This window comes from Dromaius novaehollandiae, chromosome 2 (genome assembly GCF_036370855.1).
Source record: "Dromaius novaehollandiae isolate bDroNov1 chromosome 2, bDroNov1.hap1, whole genome shotgun sequence".
NCBI lineage: Eukaryota > Metazoa > Chordata > Aves > Casuariiformes > Dromaiidae > Dromaius > Dromaius novaehollandiae.
In genome coordinates this window covers 44425532-44449745 of record NC_088099.1, presented here as the reverse complement: position 1 = coordinate 44449745, position 24214 = coordinate 44425532, and the positions used below count along the sequence as shown (strand labels likewise).

The window sequence follows — 24214 nt, the reverse complement described above, 5'->3', positions numbered from 1 at the left end:
GGAGCAAAAAGAATTGCATGGCCCCTTCTAGACTTATCCCTTTAAAAAAAACTTTGCTCTTTCCAAAATCAGAATATCTTGACAGATCATTAAAAAAAAAATGTGACATCCCTTTTAGATTGAGGAAGTCCCAGGAGAATTCACACAGGACGATTTGGCTGAAGATGATGTCATGTTGCTGGATGCTTGGGAGCAGGTAAGCTATGCACTTTACCACTGCTTTTTGTGGCAATAAGAAGAATTTATTCTCAACAACCACCTGGAATGTAAGATGGCAGGAAAAAGTCACATTTGTAAGAATGGAAGAAGTCTTGTTTTCTTTAAATTATATCAGAGGGAGCTATATTTTATCTTGTGCTATATTATGTGCTAGTGTGAACATATACAGTTGAATTTCCAAGCAAAATGTGAGATCATAGCAGGCACTTCCCATTAAAACCAAAGAAGGCTGGAAGAGTATAAGCCCCAGCAGTGTTCTGAGAGGCTCACAATAATGTTCCTGACTTTATCACTAAAATTTATTAATTTTCAAAAAGAAAGTTATTTCACAAATGCTATTCAGAAGCCACAAAATCAATGTAGCAGCATCTAGGAAAAAGCTTACCAGAGGAGAGGCCAAACACTGGACCCTTACTCTGATTTCTTCAGAAGACCTGAGTGGAGAATGACAGAAGTTGTCTCTGTCATTTTCCCAGGTTCACTGAAAATTGAAAATGTTGAGAGCTTTTCAGATGACAGGAAAACTTGCTGGGAGTGTGGACAGCACGTTTGTTTCTAACAGTATAATCTTTCTCCCATTCTTCCACCCATTGGAGTGAAAGGGAGAGAAGGCCATGGGTCCCATGTTTTGCTTTTCTTCTTCAGCCTAAAGAAAAAAGGCTGAGATTTCTGCAAATGGGAAGGAATGTCCAAGTCCATGTGCAAAGAAGAGAAGGGGGAAGGTGGTATTAAGAGATGCATAGAAGTGGTTGGGACATCCTCGCTCAGGATGAAAGGAGCCCTGGAAATGTAGTTGATTTCTAAAAGGATTCTTTACAGAAAAAATTGTGGGGATTGGTGATTTAGACTCTGGATGTTGGGTTGCTCAGTGGGGAACGTAGCAGTTACCCTGGGTAGCACCTGCCACAGTGCACAAGTGTTAATGCCTATGCAGAATTCAAACCAGGGTCAGCTCCTGTTCTGCAGTTTTACCTGCACCTAAAGAGTAATTTCCTTGCCAATTTGTAAAAGACATCCATGGAAAAGGTAACCAGAGTTCCTTTCATCAGAATGCTTAAAGTCAGGCCTTGCAGTGTCAAGAGAGGAGTGAGATTTCAGAGTATGGAACTACTAGAGCAAGGGAAAAGAAATAAAGGTGGTATATGAGAGCTGTGTATCTCTTCACAGTGCATGTTCTTTCTCCTAATGGAATCAGCTATTTTGGGTTTTACCTGCTGTACATAAAATCCTCATAACAATTTATTTGCAGGTTTTTGTCTGGATTGGGAAAGATGCTAATGAAACAGAGCGACAGGAATCTGTTAAATCTGGTAAGAAAATCAATTTGACCTAATTCTGAGTGAAGTAGCATCAATAGTACTTAAATGAATGAAAAAGGTGATATAGAGAAAATAGTTACGTTTACAGTGCTGTTTAAAAGGGTTATTGAGCTTATTAGGATTTAACCCTGGAGAATATTATTTTCTCCTTTAAATGTGATTTAAAACTCATTCCGTGTTTCTTATCTGTAAGTTTATGAAGAGTAAAATTAATCTATATAGCATTACTAGACTGCAGGGCTTTTTAGAGAGTATATAGGAGAGCTCCATGAAAAGAAGCTGCACTGAAAAAGAGTAGGAATTTCAAATGGAGATATTTACTGAGCTGTACCCTACACTAATATTTAGAGTCAAAGGAATGCTGACAAATCTTCAAGTCCTTACATTGCTACCTTTTACTTAGCTAAGTTTAGAAGAAGAAATTCCTATCCCAGAACAAATCCAGGCAATTTATTTGGAATGCACCTCTTTGAAAAAATCATGGGTCATCTCAGGTGTGATTTCACCAAGCTGAATTGTCATGACAAAGTTCCTGCTAAAAATGCTTGCAGGCCTTTCCCTAGCACAGCTAAGGTTACCTAGTTCCTCTTCTGGTATGTACTGACTTCACATCGTGATGTTGAGGGAAACGATACTGAATGCAGCTGTGAGGGTCTCCCATGGGAGAAAGGGAAATGAAGCTCGTGTGTTTGCACAGCACCAGCAAATGCCTTCTGCTGCTCCAGAGCCAAAGCACTGCTCTATGGGAAGGAAATGATCAGAATAACGATCGCTCTGTTTTAATCTTGTGAAAATTCTTTCACTGGCAGCTGGAAGAAATCAGCAATTATTTGATCATTTCATTGCCTTTGAAATAATTTAATTGAATACTTTATTGTAACAGCCCTTGGTTCTTCTACTAGGGCTTTTAATGTATTTTTTATACCAAAGGAATGAACTAATATTTTACACGTTTTATTTCCTCTTTCTCTTTAGCCAAGCGCTATATTGAAACGGATCCTTCTGGAAGAGATAAGGGGACCCCCATTGTTATTGTGAAGCAAGGATACGAACCCCCTACGTTCACAGGCTGGTTCCTGGCTTGGGATTCGAATAAATGGAAAAATTGAACTATCCAAGAATGCCGCAGCTTCAAGCCAAAGAATGATCCGAGCACAGCTAGTTTCTAGTATTTTTAAGCATAGGCTTATGCAACACTATGTTGCATCTGTTGTTACTCTTTCTCGAGCTTTGACATATTTCTATGAATAACCTAGAAATTCTCAGTACTGGGAAGGCTAAATGATAGTGGCAAATGCGTCAAATGGGGTGGGTGGGGCTTTTCATGTAGTAAATACGCAAAGCACCACCAATGCTTCAGTTAATTTATGACTTCTTCAAACAAATACTGTAGACCATTTTATCTGAAGTTTTTGTGCTAAAATGGAAGTGTGCCTTCATTTAAAAAATCCGAACTAATGCCAAAGAAGTTACTTTAGATTAAGGTCAGCATACTTTTGCACAGAATTTGGCCCAATAAAGTACTAGTTCTGCATCTGTTGCAAGGGCAGGACTGGCCCATGACTGACTTAATAGGCCAAAATACTCATGCTCACTTACGTAAAATTTCAAAGGGTGCTTCATCCAGAATGAGAGCTTTGTCTTGCAGGGGGCTGCAGCTTATATGGGTGGGTATTTTGACAAAGCTACATTTATCGCGTTTGTTTGCTATACTTAGTCTAGCAAGTAGATGCTTGATTTTGAGCTTAGGACTGTATGATTGCAAGAATATGAAGTCAAAAAAGGCTTTTGTGAGACTGCAGTAATGGTTTTCTTTAGATTTTTAGCTGCTTTTGATTTCTCAGTGTGAACTGGCCTCCAGTTCCAGGCCTCTTAACCACAGCTCTTAAACATATACTAATCTGCTACTGCTTTTAAATGGTAGCAGAAGTAACACCTCTTTAAATACTTACTCTGCCTTTCCTGGATTGCAATGAAGCTATATTTTGTCTTGGTTGCCTTACTCTGCAGTGCTCAGTTCTTTTCCAGCGTATAGATTGCTCACATTGTCAGGTACAGGATGTGTTTCTACTCATTTTCTATATAGGTCTTGGACATACATCAAGAACCTCAACCGCTTTCTGTTTCAGTAGCATTCCACATCCTGGGAATCTGGAGTCTGAGTACATACCATAGAGTATTGCCCTCTCTTTCTCTCAGACACAGTTATTTTGGATTATTTTTATTCTGATGAATCTAAGAGTAGACTTTCAAAGTGTTTTTTATTGTAGTTTAGCCACACAAGTCTCTTTAAAGGCAGTGGGAATAATTCTGCTTTGAATCTTTAACATTGCTTTAAACACTTATCCCGTAATGCTTGTTTTAGAAAACAATTTGTACAGCTGTCTATCATGTTAATGTGGCTTTTTAATGAAGGCATTTTAATTGTTTTTTTTTGTACTTTTAATTTGGAAAATGAAATTTTAGACATTTTTGTATTTTCTTGATTAATTGTGATTTTGAATCTGAGTAATGCAAAAGGTGAATTTAGCCGGAGCTCATAATCAAAATAATTGAAAAAAAGAATTGAGAATCTAATAGATTAATTTTGGAAGTTTGTTAGCTTTAAACATTTTTATAAAACTCTGCTAATATAATTGGGCTGTATTTGAATGTCATTTCATTTAAAATAAAATCGCAAAAGAGTATTTTATATGCAGACCTTATCTTCCTACCTCCACCTATTTCTGACATATTGTTAGTCAGTGCTTCCATGAATGTCTGGCAAAATCTGCTAAAAGAAACCAGCAAATGCCTTCCTTTTTAGATGGACAATGCACTGAATATTTTACTGTGGTGTCATTTTAGCCAATAGAGACTTAACTATTCCGAACAACTTAAAGTTACAAATCTATGTGAACATCAAAGAACTGGGTGCTTATTAGCATATAATTTCATTTTTAAGAAAAATTAACATTGTCGTCAAACTCTTTGGCTTTATAATTTTCTGTTTGCAAAAATGATTGACTATAGGAATGATTATTTTATAAAATAGCAGGAAATTGGTATATGTTTGTTTTAAAGGATGCCTCTTGCTTTTATTTGTGAGCCTAGAAGAGATACCCTTCGCCTGCTGGAAGGAGCACAATGAAGGACTTTTCAATTACTCAGCTAGTGTGCTCCATAGAGTCACTGAAAAAACTGTAATTATCTGATGGTCTTCTTTGACATATAAATATGAATATATAATTATTTATTTTTTAAAAATAACAATTACATTAGCTCCTTAACCAGATCATAACAAGATTTGCCTTCCTTGTACGTAAATGTTTTAACTGTGTTCCAGAACACTGTTAGTGCTCTGGTGCTTATGGGGTTGTGTCAGCATACTCTGCAACATTGTGAAAGCCTGTTTTTAGTTCCCTTACAAAGGACAGAGGAACTTTTGTAGTCTCCTGGCCTGGACATTTCAGTATTACAATACATTTTCCTGGCACATTGATTATTAATGTTGAGAAGATCACCGAGAGCTCATAACTGAACAATGTTCTCAACTATATTTAAGCACAGTAGCTGCTAGCAACATTGTTCTTGGTTTTACTTGCCAGCAAGGATGCTTATTTTTCATATCCATATAGATATAGATATGCAATACACACATATATATATATCTTATAGTGAGCAAGGGAGAGTTGTAGATATATATAACTCCTAAGAGCTATAAGTCTTTAAGTGGGGCAAAGGGGTCTTTGTTCCCTTCCCTTAGTACTTGGTAACTTGTAGATATCAAACTCTAGATATCTAAATCTATGAATTACAGCTTTTTTCTTCTAATATCTCTAAAGTGCTAGGTGATGATTACAAATGCAGCATTCACTCCTAAAACAGGCAGATGCTTTGGAAAATTAACTGGGGTAAGCAGGGCCTGTGAAGGTGTGCATAATGTTCCTTTAGGAATAAATGTATTGGGAAACTAAGCAGTGAGGCTGGAAGAACCTGAGCAGTGTCCAACAGCAAAGCCCAGAGACAGGGCCATTTGCTTTAACAGTAATGAACAAAATATCTTGACTAATGCTAGAAGTAGCATTGCTAACTCTCCATGTCACTCTTTAAAGGATTTCACAGGTGCTGAAAATATTAACATCAAGGCTGAATGTGGTCAGGTGATTCTAACATCACTTACCTACCAGTCGACCATGCCTTGTCTTGTCCGATGTCCTTCCTAAGCTAGAAGCAGTTATAGCAATAACCCTGATTCCTCGGAGGAACCTAATACACATTTCCCTCTGGGCTCAGATTTGTACAGAGGTGGCTCAGAATGTCCCGAATTTCTTGTAACAAGCATAGCGGTATGGCTGATTCCACATTTAATCAGATGAAGTATGAGCAAGGCTGTAGTTCTTTGTTGGTGCTAAAGATTACTGTCTGTCTTTCCTTCTGCTAATTAGATGGTCTCCTATTGGACTTTAGGGAGAAGTTAGTTTTTGTATCAGGGAGAAGAGATAGGAGTAACAATGAATGTCTTATCAGCAAAGACAACAGGTAAGAAGCCCATTCCAATAATCCCCTGTGTTCTTCCTAGTGTTCACAGACATACTCCAGCATCTGCCACCTAAATACCCTACCTATACACTCCCTTCTTGCTCCAAGTGCTGTCCTGCACCATGTGCAGTTCTCCTTACTGCTTGAAGATAAAGGGATCTTACTATAAGCTGAAATATGTGCAGCCAATTCTCTTTTAACACTTTCTTTTTTTAAAACCAGTTGTTGGAAGGCACAAGCATGAGCTTTTAATGTATCCAAAGCCCCAGGTGATTTTTTTTAAGATTGTGTGAGGAAAGACAATAGAAAATTGTCCTGCATTTAAAGCAGCAGACAAGGATTCTGGTAATCTGCATTTTGTGTGGTCTGTGCAGCCTTCTGTAACCTGAGGTAGATTGCTGAATTTCTGTGCTGCTATCCTCCACCCATTAAGTGCAGATTTCTTACATCCTCTCTCTGCTTATTTAAGCTGCACTGTCATTTACTGTATGTTTGTACAATGCCTGACCTAGTGGAGTCACTTCTTGACGCTGCCATCCTATGCATACTGATCACCATCCAGACAGCTGCCACAGTTATCAGTGCCATGCTGTGTAGACTTGCTCAGAGCAAGGTTAGTAACAGGGCAACGATGATGCTAGCAGCTCCCTGAAGACATATCTGCACTACTCAAACACTGGTGCAGCTCCACTGATGGTAGCTCAGGGGCAGCAAAGAAAGGGCTGGAGCCAGCTTGGCAGACTAGTAAAGATTTCATGAGCCAACACAGTGCCAGTGAAAATAAAATCTGCAGAGCATAGTTCCAGGTTGCTTTGTCAGATCACTCTGTAATCATAATTGCATCTGTACTAGATCCATACGATTTTTTTCTCCAGCTCAGGAGCAGCTGCTCTGGGGATAACAAGTATTATCCCCAGGGAAGACAAGGTTCAGCTGTGTTTATGAACCAATAGTGAAATCCTCAGGTTCCTCTTTACTTTGACCATAGAGAGTGAGAATAGTTGCTTTTAGTTTGTCAACTCTTCTGATCTCTTCTGTCCTCAAATTTTCCTGATACTGCTGTTAAAGCCAAAAGGCCTCTCTGCACTACTGCTCACTCTGTTTCTGGCGAGTGAGCGTGCTGTCTTCTGGGCTACTCAAGGGCTGTGGTTACGGATAGTTTATTGCATCTTTGTTCTACTGCTACTGAATTATACTGGGTAACAGATATCCACTGTCTTCTGGCTGCTGCTTTTGGTTTCACATAAAAGGAAGAATGGTATAGTTTATTAACAGTAAAAGCTTGGAGTTAGGGAATGCATGGTCATTGCAAATAGTTATTGTTTTATCTGAACTCTGTTTTATCAGAGGTCTAAAAAGCTCAGAAAGTTGTGTGCTTTATGTGTTGGTCTGTTGGGCCCTCAATCAGTCCTCAAGGACTCAAAGATCAGTGATTTGAAGGGAGAGCGGTGTTGCTCCCCTAAAAGGCTCTGTGTGGATTTGTGCTGAAAGGAAACACCTTGCAGATGTCAGTATTCCTAAACAGAAGGGCTAGGCTCTGAAGTCAGACTCAGCAGGTAAAATCTCTAAGACTTAGCAATAAGCTTCAGCAGAGCGAGGAGGGTGGGATGCAAACATTGTCCTCTTTGAAGCTCTCTGATGCTTCCTTTGAAGATCCAGATTGGGGTTGTATGTGCTCATGTGCTGTGTACGTATCATATTATTCACCATTTGAGATCCTAAGACCTTATCATATGAAGAATTCCCTAAATAGTCCATTTCTGCTTATGGTATGTCCATGCTTATTTTTCTCCTTACATAGAGATGTATTACTGACTTTATTTTCCTTTTATATCCTAGCAAATTCCATAGTAGAGAGGTCTTGAATGTAATAAGTAAATTGGGGGGGGGGGGGGAAATTATAGCATCCTGCTGCCTTTTCTGCTTCCTACAATTCTACCTGGCATCTTCCTTAATTGTTCTTGTGTGTCCTATCGTGACAGAAGTGCAGAAGATCTGCAAAGATGAGAAGGCAACTGTGGAGCTCACCCTTGCAGAACACAGAATTACTGGCTGTTGCAACATTGTCTGTTGCAACATATCCACTGGAGTTAAGTGACATGATTAAAATTTCAGCCAACCAGACTATTCCTGCCTAAATGTGTATAACTGCCTTCCTTTGTTTAAACTCTGTTAGAAATACAAGTTGTGCTTAATAACATGGATCGCTACATGTGCCCATCAGAGCCAAAAGCGGAGAACCCCATATTCTGATTAAAAAAAGCTGAGATGTCAACAGAAGGCATAAAAATGTATGTATTTAAAAATTAATTTTTGGCAGGTTTTTACATAACTGGAGTTTACAACTTCAGTGGCAACAGCTGTCAGTTGCCAGATTCTCTGAAAGACTTACCAGTATTATGAAACTGGGATGTATATAATGTGGCTTGTTTGAATCATATTCTCTGTGAGATGAAAGAAAAAATGGTTTTGCACAGACAGCTATGTTATGTTCCTCAAAGTGAGTTTACTGTTGTTTCTATCCAGAACTGAAACCTATCAGTGCAACAGAAAGGTTTCTGCCTAGAACACTGATGATCAGCTTTCAGGTCAGTGTTTGATTTAGCTTTTAAACTTTAGCAAACAGCAGGCTCAATCTTGCATTCATTGAAGTAATCCTGAGATTTAGCCTTATCTTAAAAAGAAGAGATGGTGGGCTAATACAACTTAACAATTCTAGAATAGAGCTGAGCAATGAGCTGAAATTACTGCTCCCCACCCGTGCACTGTTTGTCTTCCCTGAAACCTAATCCTTTTATCCTCCTCTTTTCTTTTGTTTGTTTCCTCCTTTTTTAACGAACCATAGTAAAAGCTTCCCTATGATAAGGGCTGTTTTGCCTTTTGCTATGTTTATATAGCACACAGAATAATAGGCTCTGATTTCTCACTGGATCTTATGAACTCTAAGTATTGCAACTGAGAAGAATAATTACATATATCCCTGACGTTCTAGAAACTGCAACAAATATCCAGTACTTACAAAAGTATCATATGCCCACCTTGTGTCCATGTGAGAGATTGAGAACTTCATGCAGCAGTTTAGGTTAGCTGGTGAAACTTGCAATGACCCTAGGGGAAAAAAAAAAAAGGGAAATCCAGTCTAGGATACTTAGCTCTCGTTCATTTTCTGCTGACTGAAGTGCACTTTTAATGTCAGGAATCAAAGCAAGGGAGTATTTGCTCTCTCCTCTCCGTCCTGTAAAGCTGATTTTTAACACTTTTTTGATCCAAAAAAGAATTCTTTATGCTGGTCAAAATCCAAACTTGTTCAGAGGCTGGATGCAACTGCTGAACACCTGGAAAAGCTGTAGACCTGCATTGCTACTGCTAAGTAAGTGAAAAGGCAAAAAAGTCTTGGCTTACAACTCCTAGTCCTCTGTAAATCCACAGCTGAAAAGTCAGTAAGAAGTCTGCCCTTGCTTGGAATAGCAATGAATTGGGCCATATCTCATTCTGTCTGCAAATTTGTGTTTTGACATATTTCACTGAACCAGATGAAGTATTTTCCCCTGCATGCTTCAGATGCCTACTGACTAAGACAGATGTAGATCTGTCCAGTGATGCTGGTTTTGAAAAATTTGGTGCAAGTGCCTCACAACTTGGTAGGAAGTGAGGAAGGCACAGTGGAGGATGAGACTAGTGAACTGCAAACAGACACTCAATTGACTGTATCAGTTTAACCATGGTTCACAAAACACTGAGTTAATTCATCTGCTAATGCATATATTGTGCTGATTATCTTCAGGAACACTGTTAACCATTAATCACCTCATTAAAGAAATTACAACTACACTTGTGTTCAGTTATCTGACTAAAATTCATAATAAACTGTTGCCTCCTTAAAAAACAACAACAAAAAAACAAACTAAAAAAATAGTGTATCAGCTAAGGTGCCAGTAGATCTCTTTCTTATACTGTGGACTATCACCTAAGAAAAAGATGCTCTCAGAGAGCTTGCGCTTAACAAGACTCCATATATATTTGTTCTACAGATGTCCAGGAGGTATTATTAGGACCACTGGTAAATCACAGAACAGTAGTTGGAGAACATAAAATAAATCATTTGTGCTCTGTTTCACTGCCTCAGCAGTGATTTACATTAGCTGTTGCCTCTTAATACCATGCTCAAGAAGTTGTGACACTATCACTGCATTACCTACAACATTACACACACAGAAGCAAAGATGAGGTTTTTTTTTTTTCTTTTTTTTTTTTTTTTAAGCACTCATGGGAGTTTAGGCATATCTCCCATATTTTTATACAATGTAATCTATATGTACTCCTTTTCTATTCCTGCTATGCCTTTTTTAAGGAGAGATGAGCAACTGAATTTCCTCTTCAAGGTGTGCACTTAATTTGATTTACACAAAGTTATTACAGACTAACAGCCTGTTCATTTTCACAGTTGCTACTGTATATTGGACAGGCATCTTCATTCAGCTGTTGCCAAAAGGGTGAGAACTCGTCCAAGAGCTAGCTGTGCACACGAGATACAGACGTGTGTTCCTGCCCCTACCAGCTGCAGGCACCAGTGGGTCATTGCAAACTAACAGAGATGCAGTGGGGTTTTGTTGGTGATCTTTGATGTGATGTATTCTCCCATAGCATGTTTCAGTGCACTATACTTCTTATGTAAACATTATGTCACCTATATGCTAAGTCTCACTTTGTGAACCAAGTGCTATACACTTCTTCCTATCTTTGGATTTCCTTTTAGATGTATGCAGTGCCTGAAAGGCAAAGCATAGCTTTTAAGTGAATAACTTTTGTAGGTGGATAGATTATTACAGAATAACTGGTTTAAATTAATGTTTAATCCACCCACCAACTAGCAGTTAGTGAAACATACCCACAACATAAACCTTTATGTTTCTTTTTGGCTTGACTTTCCATGGAAATAAGATTATATAGAATACTAAATAGGATGTGTGTGTTTGTATATCTGACCCCAGATAATAATTTCTTAAAACTGTTGGCTAAACTGAACTTAGCAGAGGGGTAGAGGTCTTAAAGACAATTATGTTTCTATGTTTCTTTGTGAAACTTCATGGTCAGATCAAGGAAAGAGCATCTACAAGTGTCCTGTGCCTGTACTGTATATTAGACACTAGTGAATCCAGAACAATAAAGGCCTTTATTAGTATCACCATCTCAAAATATCTCATCTGCATCTCTTTTCCCACTACGGTCAATCAACTGAGATACAAATTTGTAGGAAAAGAAGCCTCCTTAGTTCTGATGTCCAAAGCCTATTTGTTTCTCCCACCTATTATAGTTTCAGCAAATCTCACCACCCTTATAAATGTTAAATACTTACAGAATGTTGAGAAAGTTCTTCAGAAAAGCAAAATTTAATTGCTTTTCCCGTTTAGTTTTCTTCATTATTACTCTGTGCTGGTAATATCACAAAACAAACAGCAGTACCTGATTTACTATTGATATTCCCATTATTATTTTGGACTGGGGAAAAGAGTTTCATGTATTAAATTCAGCTGTGTGGTTACAGAATAAAACAGATACTGCCCTTGTATTTGAAATTGTAGTACTTTTAATCAGTCTGCAAACAGCTTCTATTGTATTAAAGTGATATATTTAAAAATTGTGTAACCTTCTTCAAAGGAAGCATAGTAAAGAGATTGTAGCTTATCCTGAAATCTCAGCTTGATAGAATTTTAAAGTACTTTAGAGTAACTCTAGCACACAAACCAGCTTCAAAGTGCCCAGGGCTTTTCTCGGGAAACAAATACTGAGAAGAAATAAAGGTCTAGAAACTAGTGCTGTAACTGACAAGATGTTAGAATGGTAGCACTGTGTAGCCTAGGGTTCCCAGCAAAAGCACATGTTTGACTCAAGACAGTAAAAAACTGCTGGGGGAAAAAAAAAACACACAAAAATTGTGGCACAAACTTGTGTGTGTGGGGGGAATTGCTGTTGTGGTGTATATAAGCACAGATATTTTTTATCAGTAGAAAACTGTCAAAGAAAATATGCAAGCCAAAGTTATAGAGCTCGTATATAGTATCACACACAGAACAGCTTTTTGAATATTTTCTTGTTGTGGAAGTCTTACTTCACATACTGAAGGATTAAGGTGGGAGGTATTTTTCATTTATTAAATAAATATCTTTACTGTGTTTTAGAGCCAGATGCTTAGTGAAGTAGAGGCAAGGAGATTGGAAACCAGGAAAACCTGCAACAATTAATGTTTTCTTACACTCTTAAAAACTGCCCCATATACAATTATATGTCTGAATTTGGATTTTGAGATTATAATCATCGTATTATGCAAACACAGGATCTATGCTTAGCACTTATTGCTCGTGTGCTGCTATCAAGTGAAAAATCAATATGCTACAGAGTTTTGCAGTACTAGTCCTTAACATATAAATGCTGCCAGGGAAATTAGCTGTTGTGATGTATTCCATCTGATCTCAGGAAGGAGGTGACTATACACACATATCCACACATACAGTAAGTGTTCAGATTATTCACTATGCTCTGCAAACCTGGAGTCTTTGTCATTACAGCCATCCTGTTAAAAGGCAAAGCAACTAACGTCTGCAGAACTTGGAAGGTGGATATCACAGTTTCAGTCACCCGAGACAACACACTTCTTCACTATGACTAAGAAAAGTTATGAGTTAGTATCATAATTTTTTCCAGCTAACAGACCTCAGCAACATTCAAGATGCAACTCTGTCTGACTGTCATTATCAAAGAACAAGGCATTTTGTTTCTTAGTCAGCATAAGGTTTTTGCATGGAAGCAATAAAATGTAAATGTTAGACCTCATGTGCAGACACCTGTGAAATGAGAATAGGTTTAATTAACTAGTGTCATCACAGAAGTAAGTTTAACTGAAACAAACAGCAGTTCCATCTCCTGCTGCTCTAAGCTTTGTTATTTATTGTGAGAAAATAAATTAGATTTTCTACCACCAACTACTTTTTAATAATCAAAGGAAAATAATTCATGCAGCATGTAAGTTATCATAAAAGAATTCAGCAGACACAGCGAAGATGATAAAAGGCTTCTTTATGCAAAACATTTTGTATGTCAATTTAAGAGTCAGTCCTAAGAGCAAAATTTCATGTTTTGTGATTTGTCAGCAATTTCATTGTTACAGCTTATTTTCTGTTTTTTCTCAAAATCCATGGTAAAACTGTGCTAGTTTTTTAGATAAGAATGTGATCTTTTTTAAAAGCAAATGACTTCATCTCCTAGCAATACTTTTTAGTTATAATCTTAGATTTAGGGTATAATGGATCAGAAATAATTCCAATTTTCGAACACGCTCAACAAAGCTACAATTCTAAAATATTATCTTGTACCCTAGCCTAGGTCTGCCATATCATTATACCACAATGCAATCAAATTTCTTTTCTCTACACATTGAGTAATCTGCTCAGTTACCCCATGCAGCAGTAAGAATTGGTGCTGTGAGATCATTTCCCTGCATCTTCCGTGAACAGCAATGCATCGGGATCCCACCACTACATGCCAGCCACAGGTGGCTGGCAGTACATTGTCATTATTACAATTTCATTCTCCTCTTGACTTCATTCTTTTTTTTTTTTTTAATTAATTCAGCTCCATGAGGCAGCTGATTTCTTCCGTTCCCTCCATCTGCATTTGCTAATATTTGCTTCCATCCTTTACTATTCCTGGCTGTATCCCTCCACATCTGCAGTACATGGGATTTGGGCTGTTTGTCTTATGTTCTGCTTTTCATTCTATTTGCATGTTACTCACAACATATGGTGTATTAAAAAATAACTGCTGTGGTTATTAGCTATTGAACTGGATAATAAGTGTCATTAGCCTGTTCTATAGAATACTGGTATTCAGCTGAAACAAAAGGAATATTGGCCTTATCTGACCAAGCAATTTCAAGCCCACCATCTTTGCTTTGGAAAGAATTTATCATCTGCTGTGCCACTAGATGTGCTTGTATAACAAAGTCATAGCATTTGAATTGAAATAAGCATCTTGAAATAAGCAGCATTAAGCAGAAGTTCTGATTTAATGTCTTTATACAGTTAAACTCATATGAACTGTTAGCTTTTAATTTCCATGACTATTTCCACATGGAAGATCTCTTCTGAAGTACACATACAGCCTTGCAGGTGGACATTTGATGATCCTTTCAATTTTTGGTTGTTATCTAGGCACTGAGAGAGAGCTCCTGGAGCACGTGATGGGATATTTATCAGAAGATAAGCTAAGTCTGTGCTGGGTGGTAATATTAAAAGTTCCAAGAGTCTTCTCTTTCCGTTCTATACTGCTTCTTTCTTGGCAACATCTGGAAGCTCGCTCTCCCCACTATCAGGTCCACATTCCTACTACTAAGGACTGTTTAACTTTCATAGATACAATGGCTGGCTGCAGCTTTGGAGGCCTGGACCTCCCAAACTTGTCCTGATCCAAAATTTTCTCTAGACCAAACAGGAATAAAAGTCTACTTCTAGCACAATGAAAGGGTAGTATATCATGCAGGCACAGCTTCTTTTTCTTTAAACACAAAGATTTGTACCAGACTACATTTTCTGCATACACAAACCTTGATAAACACGTATCATACAATGAAAAAGTTTTTAAGCCCAGAGAAGATGAAGTTGCAATTGTTTTCCTGAGTTAAGCAATGTTTAGCAGGAAAGAACTCAGAGCTTTGGACAAGTTAGGAAGTGAGAGAAGTGTCAGTACCTGACATAGCCTCAACACAGAAATTAAACATCTCCCTATTTTGCATTACAGTCTTCACATAACTATAGCCCTTGCCATTCAGTTTCCTCACACATATTCCTATTGTACTTTGCAATTATGTTCACCTGTCATCTAATAAGTCTCCTCCCCCAATTAGCTACATACTTGAAAAGGCAGTAAGTATACTTTCAGCCATACACCTTCATTCAAGGCTTCTAAAGGATAATCTAAGCCTTGCTTCACCCTTACCTTCAATTATCACGGGTTGAATGTGTCAACTTTCTTACCCTCCCACTAATTTAGATGGTATTAGCCCATTCCTAACAACTGGAACACCTGCCCGGTCTGCACATTCAGCTTCTAAAGTAGCAGGAAGTATATGGGAGGAGTTGATCAGCTTGGATTGTTATTTAATAGTTGTTTTGCAGTAATGCCTACAGGTATTAATTAAGATCAAGGTGCTAAACACTAAGAAGACTTGCAATGGAAAATAGTTCCTGCCCCAGAGAATTCATAATTCAGTTTACAGCAAGTTACAGCAGGTAGATGAGATAAATTAAGTGTAGGGGCAGAAAGAGAAATATAACAATATACTTCTCCAATTATTTTCTAGAAAAAGTGTGGATCATTTTCATGTATACGTTTATAGGTATTGATATTCTCATTTTGTTGAAGATATTCATTTCTCTCTAATCTTAATCCTTTAATGATCCCCTCAATATCATAAAACTCTTCTTCCAAAGAAACACACAATCTACAAGATATTCCTTCTCCACTCATGGTGTCTGATATGCTATACTCTAGAAAATCAGCAGTTCTGTATCTCTCCCTTTGCAAGGGCATCAAAATCTATTCTTACGTATTGCTTGTTTTCCAACAGAGCAATAGACAAAGGCAATCTTTCTGTGTTTTACAATTAAAAATTAAAATACCTCCAATAAGACAGTAGCTGGCCCATATCCTCCTTGTGGAATTAATTTTAAAATAGATGGTTACTATAAAGCTGTATTAAAGTGGGAAGAGATCTTCGTAACAATCAGACATAAAAATTTGGAAGACTATAATATCTAATAGGCTTATTTTTTCATTAAAAAAAAGGAATTTGTACCGTAATTTGGTAGGTGGAGATAAAGGTCAGTTTGATTTATTTCGGCTTGTCGAGTTTTATGAATAAATTTATTATCTTGTTAAGGAATGTTACTACAGATATTTCTATCTGGTTTCCACCAGTTTTAAATTACTGAAGACCTTCCCTGAAATAATTAAGGCCCAACTGTCACTACAAATGCTTCTCTATTGCACTGAATGCTTTGCTTTTCTTTAAGCTATGCGAAGACAATGTAAAAGAGTGCCAAATCAGAAACCCTACTAGCCAACATTAGAGGCAGTAATTTACCCCATTTTTTCCATAGATGTAAAACCACCTTCTTACACAAACAGGCCACTTCCTCCAAAGAGAATCATCTGCAAGATCAGGATGTAAATAAGTAACGAAGATAAAAGCAGTGAAATATTAATCTCAGATCTAAGTAAATGAGAATTTTGCTATTTTTAGCAGGACAATAATAGCTGTCTTAACACTGTAATAACATGAAACCTTGCCTACAACATACTATGGAATTTCTGTTGCTATACAATACCCTTTTATTATTAAACTACTTCCGTATTACATAATTCTTTGTGACTTGGAATATAAAGTACAATGCTTCCACAGGAAAAAAAATAAGAAGTATAATTGACAGATTTTTTTAAAAAACATTTCTTTTCAGCAGTCACATCAAGAAATTTAAAAGTGCTCTAGAAAAAGTGGTAAGCTTAATATTGAAAATGACACTGTTCCACATCTGCTGGAACCTCAAAGGTCAAAGATTTAGCTATGAGAAGAATCTATAGATTCTCTTCTTTGTGCTAATTACGGTACAAAGTAGGGAAAGCACACACTCAGAACAGATTTCTGTAGCACAATAGTTAGTAGTTAAGCATATGCTTTTATCAATGACTTCTTGAATTTGTCTCTAATTAAGGGTCATATACTTAAGACTTTATTGCTATGCCCTGCTCTTAAGTCAGTGGATCTGATCCTTCTCTGTGCTATAGACACTTCACACTGAGCCTGTGTACATCCAGTACAGGCAAAAACCAACCACATTGTCACAGTTGTACAAAGACCGCAGTGGCAAAACATTAAGCAAATAGAGTGATGGAAAGAAACAGAATAGCAAAAATATCTGAAACAAAATACAGCTCTGGACCTTGTCTAATGCTCCATATACTATAAAAAACCAGTAATGTACTAAAATGGCTTATTAGAAACCAATAATTAGTTCTGACTTTCATTGCTCAACTCAGGCTTACAGATTAAAATGCAGAATTACTTAACATAGCTTTCTGCTGTGAAAACTCATCCTAGTAACTAGCCTAGGTGTAACCTCTGTGTACATTCAGACCTGGGTACTGCTCATACCTTTAACTATATGCATGTAAGAAACATGAACTACATCCACTCAGCTCCTCCCAGTCCCTTTGGCTCCGTATTTCACAGGAACACATGAAAGGCAAGAAGAGCAGCATTAGTACATATGGGCCTGGGGCCTAGCACCACTCACTCTGATTTACACAATAGCAGCAAGGGAGCCTGCTCACCCCCCTCAAAAGATTTCCCACCCCTTTATATTGTGCAACTGACTGTTTAACATAGCTAAGCTTAACAGCCCAGATGAGCATCTGCAGAGATCCCAGAGGGGGACTAGATGAGTTCCTGTGCTACACCAGGAGCTGTAAGGTATTTTACAGAGGCACCAGCAGCGCTCCCGACCGCGCCGCCACCGCTCCAGCCGCCCTGAACCCGAGCAGCGTGAGCCCCTCAAAACCGCGCCCGACGGCCATGACGGCCGCACCTCCCCCATCACGGCGGCGCCGCAGCCGCACTGGCCCAAAGGCTTGGCGGGGGGGCGGGGTGGGGGGCGCGGCTCGTCACGTGGCCCGCCCGCCCTGCAGGGCTGGGCGGGGCCGCAGCTCCGCCGGCGCAGTCGAGCAGCCGGTGCGTGGGGAAGGGCATGGCAGGTCACGTGCGCAGGCCAGCGCGGTCACCGCCGGGGAAAGCGGGCCCGCGGGCTGCGTTCGAAGCGCGTTGCTAGGCGACGGGAGGGCGCGCGCCGCCAATGGGAGAGGCCGGCGGGGGTGGGGGGCGATGACCCAACGGCTCGGCGAGTGGAGAAGCTGGGGCGGGGCCCGCTGCCCGCCCGAGGGGTGGCGGGGCTACAGCGCGGCGGCGCTTCCCGCTCGGGGAGGCGTTCCTGGGGCGGCTTGGGGCGGGCGAGGCTAGACAAGGGCGTCCGTGGTCCCTCGGGGGCGGGTAGGCGAGGAGGCCGCGGAGCATCCCCTCGCCAGCGGCGCAGGTGCGGTGTGCGGAACGGGAGAGGGGCAACCGCCCCCCTTCTACCCCGGGGAGCCGGGGGCGGGACACTCACTTGAGCGGCAGCCGGCGGACCCAATGAGCGCGCGCGCCTCAGGCGAAGGGGCGGAGCGCTAGGGCTGGGGGGGCGCCACCGCCCACCGCGGGGGGTGTGAGGCTGCCCCCGCCGTGGCCCGCCCGGCGGCTGCGGCACACCGAGGGCGAGGCGCCGCCTGGCAGGGGGCCGTGCTGCGCAGCGACTCCGCCCGCGGGGGCGGAAGGGAGGAACCGGTGCGCTCAGGTTGCGAAACCGCGGGGGCGGAGAGCGGCGACCCCTGCAGCTGTGAAGGTAGCGGCCCCCTCCCCCGCGCTGTCCGCGGCCTGAGGGTGGCGACTGGGGCCTCTGCGGTGCCGCCGGCCAATGGGCGCGGCGGGGCTGGCGCCACGCCCCGCCCCCGCCGCGCGGCGGGGCCAATGCGGCGCGCGGGGCGGGGCTTGCGGGGCTAGGCGCGGGCCGGGCGGCGCAGTGCTGCCAGATGCGGTGGAGTCACAGCGGCGTGGGGCGTGTGGGGCGGCGGCGCGCGGGCATGGGGGCGCGGGCTGCTCTCGCCGCCCCGCGCTGAGGGCCGGGCCGGGCCGGGCCGGGTCGTGGCCGGCGGCGCAGCGAAGCGGTAGGCAGCGGCGGCGGCGCGGGGCGCAGGTGCCCGCGGGGGAGGGCGCGGGTCGGGTGGCGGTCTCCGTCCGCGGCCGGGGCGCGGCGTCGGCTGCGTGCGGCCGCCGCGGAACCGCGGCCGGGCTCAGCCGGGGCTAACGTTGCTTTTGTCGCCGGCAGGGGCCGAGTGTGGCGTGGCCGCGGCTGTGGCTGCGGGGATCCTGCCTCTGCTCGTGGCAGCCTGCTGTCACCCTCCCGTCTGGCAATGGGGAATGGACTCTCGGACCAGACGCCGATCCTGTCCAGCCTGCCTTCCTTCCAGTGCTTTCACATCGTGATCCTGGGGCTCGACTCGGCTGGGAAGACGACCGTGCTCTACCGACTGCAGTTCAACGAGTTTGTCAACACCGTCCCCACTAAAGGATTTAACACGGAGAAGATCAAGGTGACGCTGGGTAACTCTAAGACGGTCACTTTCCACTTCTGGGATGTGGGCGGCCAGGAGAAGCTGAGGCCCCTGTGGAAGTCCTACACGAGGTGCACCGACGGCATTGTGTTTGTGGTGGACTCGGTCGATGTTGAGAGAATGGAGGAAGCCAAAACAGAACTTCATAAAATTACTAGGATATCGGAAAATCAAGGAGTGCCTGTGCTTATAATTGCTAACAAACAGGACTTGAGAAACTCTCTTTCCCTCACTGAAATTGAGAAAATGTTAGCAATGAGTGAGCTGAGTTCTTCTACTCCCTGGCATTTGCAGCCTACCTGTGCAATCATTGGAGATGGACTCAAAGAGGGACTGGAAAAATTATATGATATGATAATTAAGCGAAGGAAAATGTTGAGACAGCAGAAAAAGAAGAGATGAGTTCTATTTTGACCTTTTTCTTTTAGAGTAGTTACACGGTCAAAATTTGACATGAGACAGCTTCCAAACCCAGGCCTGCTTGTTTGGATGCCGTTAAGCTTAGTTATGTTAAACAATCGGTTGCACAACCTTGCTGTGTGGAAGGCTGTGCAGTTATGGAACTTTTTTTTTTTTTTCTTTCGATAGTCTCTTCTGAGTTTTAAGGCTCTGCATTATTTCAGAAGCCCTAATAGATAATGTAATACTATCAGGAAATGGATGGGTGGGTAAATGTGACATGGATGTCTAAATAGCCAAATAAAATGAGGGTTTTTGCTTAGTGTTGTATTCATATGTTTGAGGGTACCCTCTGCAAGCAGTTCGCATCGAAGGTGTTCTGTGTTTTTAAACTTCTAATGCTCGTAAGTGGAGTGTTTAGGTGAACATTATACAGCTTTAAAAAAATGTATGGAGCTAGTAACCCATTATTTCAAGAGGCTGTTTTTTATCTTATTTGGGGATTTCTATGAAAGCTTGGCTACATGTGTAGTTTTTTAATTTGGCACTTTTGAAATCGAATCATGTTCAGTTCAAATACTTGAAACTTCAGTGCTGTGGATCCTTCAGCTGATAAAGACTTGTTTGACAAGTAGAATATAAACAACACGCTGGAGCATGGAAAAGTGATTTCCCAACGTATAGCATGTTTTTGGTATGTAAGGCTTTTATTTCTTAGAAGTAGCCATTCATCACTATACAGTGCTAATCAGGTTTAAACTACTTGTATATCACTAAGAAATTTACTCAAAGTTCTTAATTTATTTTTGAATGATGAGTGTTATGTCCTCATGCTATCAACTTAAGAGTAAATTAATTGCGGTAAGGGAGTTACAAAGAACAACTTTGGCTGTTGTGGTTGTAACCAGTGCAGTATTTTTAGCTCTGTTGGTGATGTTTTTGGCAATAAAACTAAATCATAATGAAGTAAAGATGGAGTTAAACTTAGCAGAACACATCTTGTATCTCCCCAAAATACCCATTTTATTAAAGTGGTATTGCTCTGTCACTTTCAACGTATGCTTTTTTTTTTTTTTAATTGTGACTTTTAAAGTATTTTGTGGTTAGAAATGTATTAATGCTTTATACACTCAAAACATTTGACACTATGGGGGTGGGGAGCGGGGAAGAAGATTTTAAAGATGGGCCTGTGTTCTGCTTTAGTTATGCTTTAAGCTGTTCTTGTTTACAGAGTGTGCAAACAGTGTTAACTGGGCAGGATAGTGCTTGACAGAAAAGGGAGGATAGTTTTTTTTCTTACTGGTACAGAGCTTCAAGTGACTCTTTAGATACTTGGCTAGTGATTAAAAGGGCTAAAACAGAGCCTGTATTTTTAAGACTAACTTTAGTGGTGCTGTAAAAATTCATCAGAATGTTAGATTCTCTTCAGACTTTTGTTGGAAATACCAGATTAAAAAAAAATGAAAAACCTATTTCTTCCTCTTATTCAGCCAGCAAAGTAATACATTTTTCTTACCTGCTGTCATGTATCATGAGGATGACAGCTACAAACCTGAATGTCAATCAATGTAACTTAGATATGTTTAAAAAAAATTTTTTTTTAACCAGCAGCTGTTTGTCCAGGAGGTAACCAAAAATGCACTTTAGTGTCTTCAATAACTGAAAGTAACAGCTGTTTTTTTTTGTTTTTTTTTTTTACTTTTTTTTCTTTCTATGACATCTTGGTCCTTTTTGAATAAACTGAAGTAGCTTCCAGTGGAGCTTTTGTATGTTGGTTATATATGTACCTGCACTGGTGACATTGTAAGTCACTTACTCAAGTAATGTCTATATTTATAGAAATGTGGATGACTTCTTAAACCTCAATAAACAATTCAAAACAAGTCTGTAAGGAGAAGGTGTCTGACTTTTTGTAGTGCAGTGGTGTGTTCTCATCAGCCTCTGCACATATTGATGCCAGTAACAGTAAAATTATTTCTATTGAAAACAAAACTCAGTGTTATAAATTGCAGGTATCTCATTAAAGACTAAGTGAATGGCATGTGTGTATGTTCACAGAAGAAATGATTAACAGCAGTGACTGCTTTCTGAAGTGGTGCTGTGCATTAGAAACTTCTGACTTGGATACTACTATCTTTGCACCATTTGAAAAATCTTCCATGCAGCTGAATGTATTTTGAGTTATGTGCAACATCTAATAGATAAAACGTTGGGCATTTATCATGTGTACATGCAGGTGGTACTTAATTTAGCGTCAGCAGGCTCACATTTCTTAAGCTGGCTGAGGGATTCGCATGTACATAAGCCTTGGACGAATTTCCTCTTTGGTTCTTACGACAGGGAGAATGTGGCAAGAGATTTTAAAGATTCTAATTAGAGTTTTAGGCCTTTGACATAGGCAAAACAAATCTCATTTAGAAACCTACAAATCAAAATTGCTAGGTTTAAAGAAGAATTAAACAAGATAGGTTTAAACCTAGCTCTCTAAAACCTGATACTTAAGAGTTCTGTTCATGTAACTGATGGCACATCAAAATGTAGACTACTAACAGCCTTGTGAAAGAGATATATATCAGTAATGCTTAGCCCTGTGAATCTAGGGCATAATCAATATAATGTCTAACATTTTTCTTCCTGTTGCGTGCATAGTACTGCCAGGCTAAGGAAGTTACAGGTACTTGACAGTGGCAGGCTGGCTTCTACCTGGTAAACAAACTGTAGGATACTAAGTAAGTTCTTCAAGTATCCGTTAGGCTTCTCTTCGAAATACTTGAAAAGGCATATTGCCTCGAAAGGTCAACCGTATTCTGTTCTGCACATTAAACATGCTAGTGTTTAACTGGTGGCAGTCTCCCAGAACTCCTGTATCAGTTAAATTTCTTATGCATACAAAAACATAACTGGTCTGTAGTCCAGCACTCAACTTTGGAGGAAGAAGTGGAAGAAGGTAGAGAGCTGTGTTTCTAAAATGTCATAGTTGCTACTGTGTAATGTTTAATATTGACTCGGAATTATAAAATTTCAAATAGGGATGTGAATTCTGCATTCAAGCTATACCTTTGTCAGTATTAGATATTACAGTAACTGTTTTGAGTAAAATAATCACGTGGCTGTAGCCACATCTGCAAATCTGTGGGGTTTTCTTTGTTTTGCTTTATTTGTTTTTAATTAATATGACAAAGTGGCCAAGTACAAACATAATGGTACTTGCAATGGAGTGTTTGATATCTTAGTTGTTTGAGTTTCTGCTGGTGTAGTTCTGTCAACCTGGGATCACTCTTTTCCATAGGCTGAACTGACAGACCTAGCCTAAATAAATGCTAGTATGAATATCTTTAGAGGAGCTGAATAAGCAGATGTAATTTTGTTACAATGCTGGAGTTGCACAATTTAAACTTTAAAATAAATTTCACTAAAATATACTACAAGTGATACTCTGTTTTTCAAGATAGTAGCTATTTCATATTTCAGTAGCTATAGTTAAGTGTCTTAAACTGTTTCTACTTTAAGAAGGTGTGGAATTGCATTTTAAAACAGTGCAGCACTGTTAAAAATGAGCAAGCCACAAGTTCTTGTAGCCTTACCATTGCCGTCTTAGAGTTATCTTACAAAAGCAAGTATAGCATTGCCTCTGTTGTTTATGCGTATACAATCACTTAAAGTTAGCCAGCCCTCAGGATCTGATCTTTGTTTTCTGTAGCTGCATAGCTATGTTTTAATCTACAACTGCTTTAGCTAGCAAGCAGCACTGCAGAACTGTTAAGAGGTGCTTGAGTTCTTGACATCACTTTTGTGTTACATGTTGCACTGAATGTGCGTTTACATTTGAAAATTTTAAATATTGGATTTCAACAAGGCGAGGGGTGAAACCTTTCTCTCTTTAAGCTTTCATGTTTTATTGAGACACAGCTGATCCTTTCTGTGTGGAAAGCAGTACCTCCAGCCAGTCCACTTTCTGCTGCCCAGGATAAAGCAGTTGGGAGTAATCCAGATAAAACACTGCTGCTTGCAGGCCTGACCTATCTAGGCACTTGCTGTACTGTGTTACGCAGCACTTCCAGCTAATAAACTCTTGCAGCACTGGGTGCCAGGATCGCAGTGCTGGCGAGGAGCTGAGAGCAGCTGAGGTGTGCGGGGGCGAGTGGGCCCTTCTGGGCCTGAGTGGGCCTGCGAGAAGGCAGCTCTGGGTTTCTAAGGTGATTTACCAGGGTCTTGGGTAATTTGTTTACAGATAGCAGAAGGTTAACTAGCATCTAGTTGAAGCTTTGAAAAACAGTGCAGCTCGTGGCCTCTGAGAAGGATTTAGGTACTGCACTGATACTACGAAGAAGGGCTTGGTGAAGCAGAGCATGGAAAATGTAGGCGATCTGGATGTGCTGTATCCACCCTAACGTGCCATCCTAATTCAGCTGCGGGCAGATTGCTATCAGAGGAGATTTGTAGACCTGTGCTCAGACTGCTGTGTTCCTTAACTAAGTTATTTTGAGAGTGAAATCTAGGAA

General features: G+C 40.5%; 2 protein-coding genes and 1 long non-coding RNA gene across 3 annotated transcripts in view; 2 read left to right on the top strand and 1 right to left on the bottom strand.

The window, feature by feature from the left end:
- SCIN (scinderin) overlaps positions 1–4230 on the top strand; it is a 56971-nt gene extending 52741 nt beyond the window's left edge. Inside the window, exons 14-16 of the mRNA XM_026105062.2 lie at positions 119–196; positions 1469–1529; positions 2514–4230. Of these exons, the coding sequence (XP_025960847.2) occupies positions 119–196; positions 1469–1529; positions 2514–2647 (273 nt within the window). The 3' untranslated portion in view covers positions 2648–4230. The remainder of the gene's footprint in view (positions 1–118; positions 197–1468; positions 1530–2513) is intronic.
- LOC135327482 (uncharacterized) overlaps positions 1–18453 on the bottom strand; it is a 36457-nt gene extending 18004 nt beyond the window's left edge. The window contains exons 1-2 of the long non-coding RNA XR_010387656.1: positions 18272–18453; positions 9098–9167 (exon numbers count right to left, since the gene is read on the bottom strand). This is a non-coding gene — a long non-coding RNA (uncharacterized LOC135327482). The remainder of the gene's footprint in view (positions 1–9097; positions 9168–18271) is intronic.
- Positions 18454–18709: 256 nt separating this feature from the next.
- ARL4A (ADP ribosylation factor like GTPase 4A) lies at positions 18710–21595 on the top strand. Its single transcript, XM_064506360.1, has 2 exons — positions 18710–18866; positions 19028–21595. Exon 2 carries the CDS (start codon positions 19113–19115, stop codon positions 19713–19715), a length of 603 nt encoding a protein of 200 aa, XP_064362430.1. The 5' UTR covers positions 18710–18866; positions 19028–19112; the 3' UTR covers positions 19716–21595.
- Positions 21596–24214: the final 2619 nt, after the last annotated feature.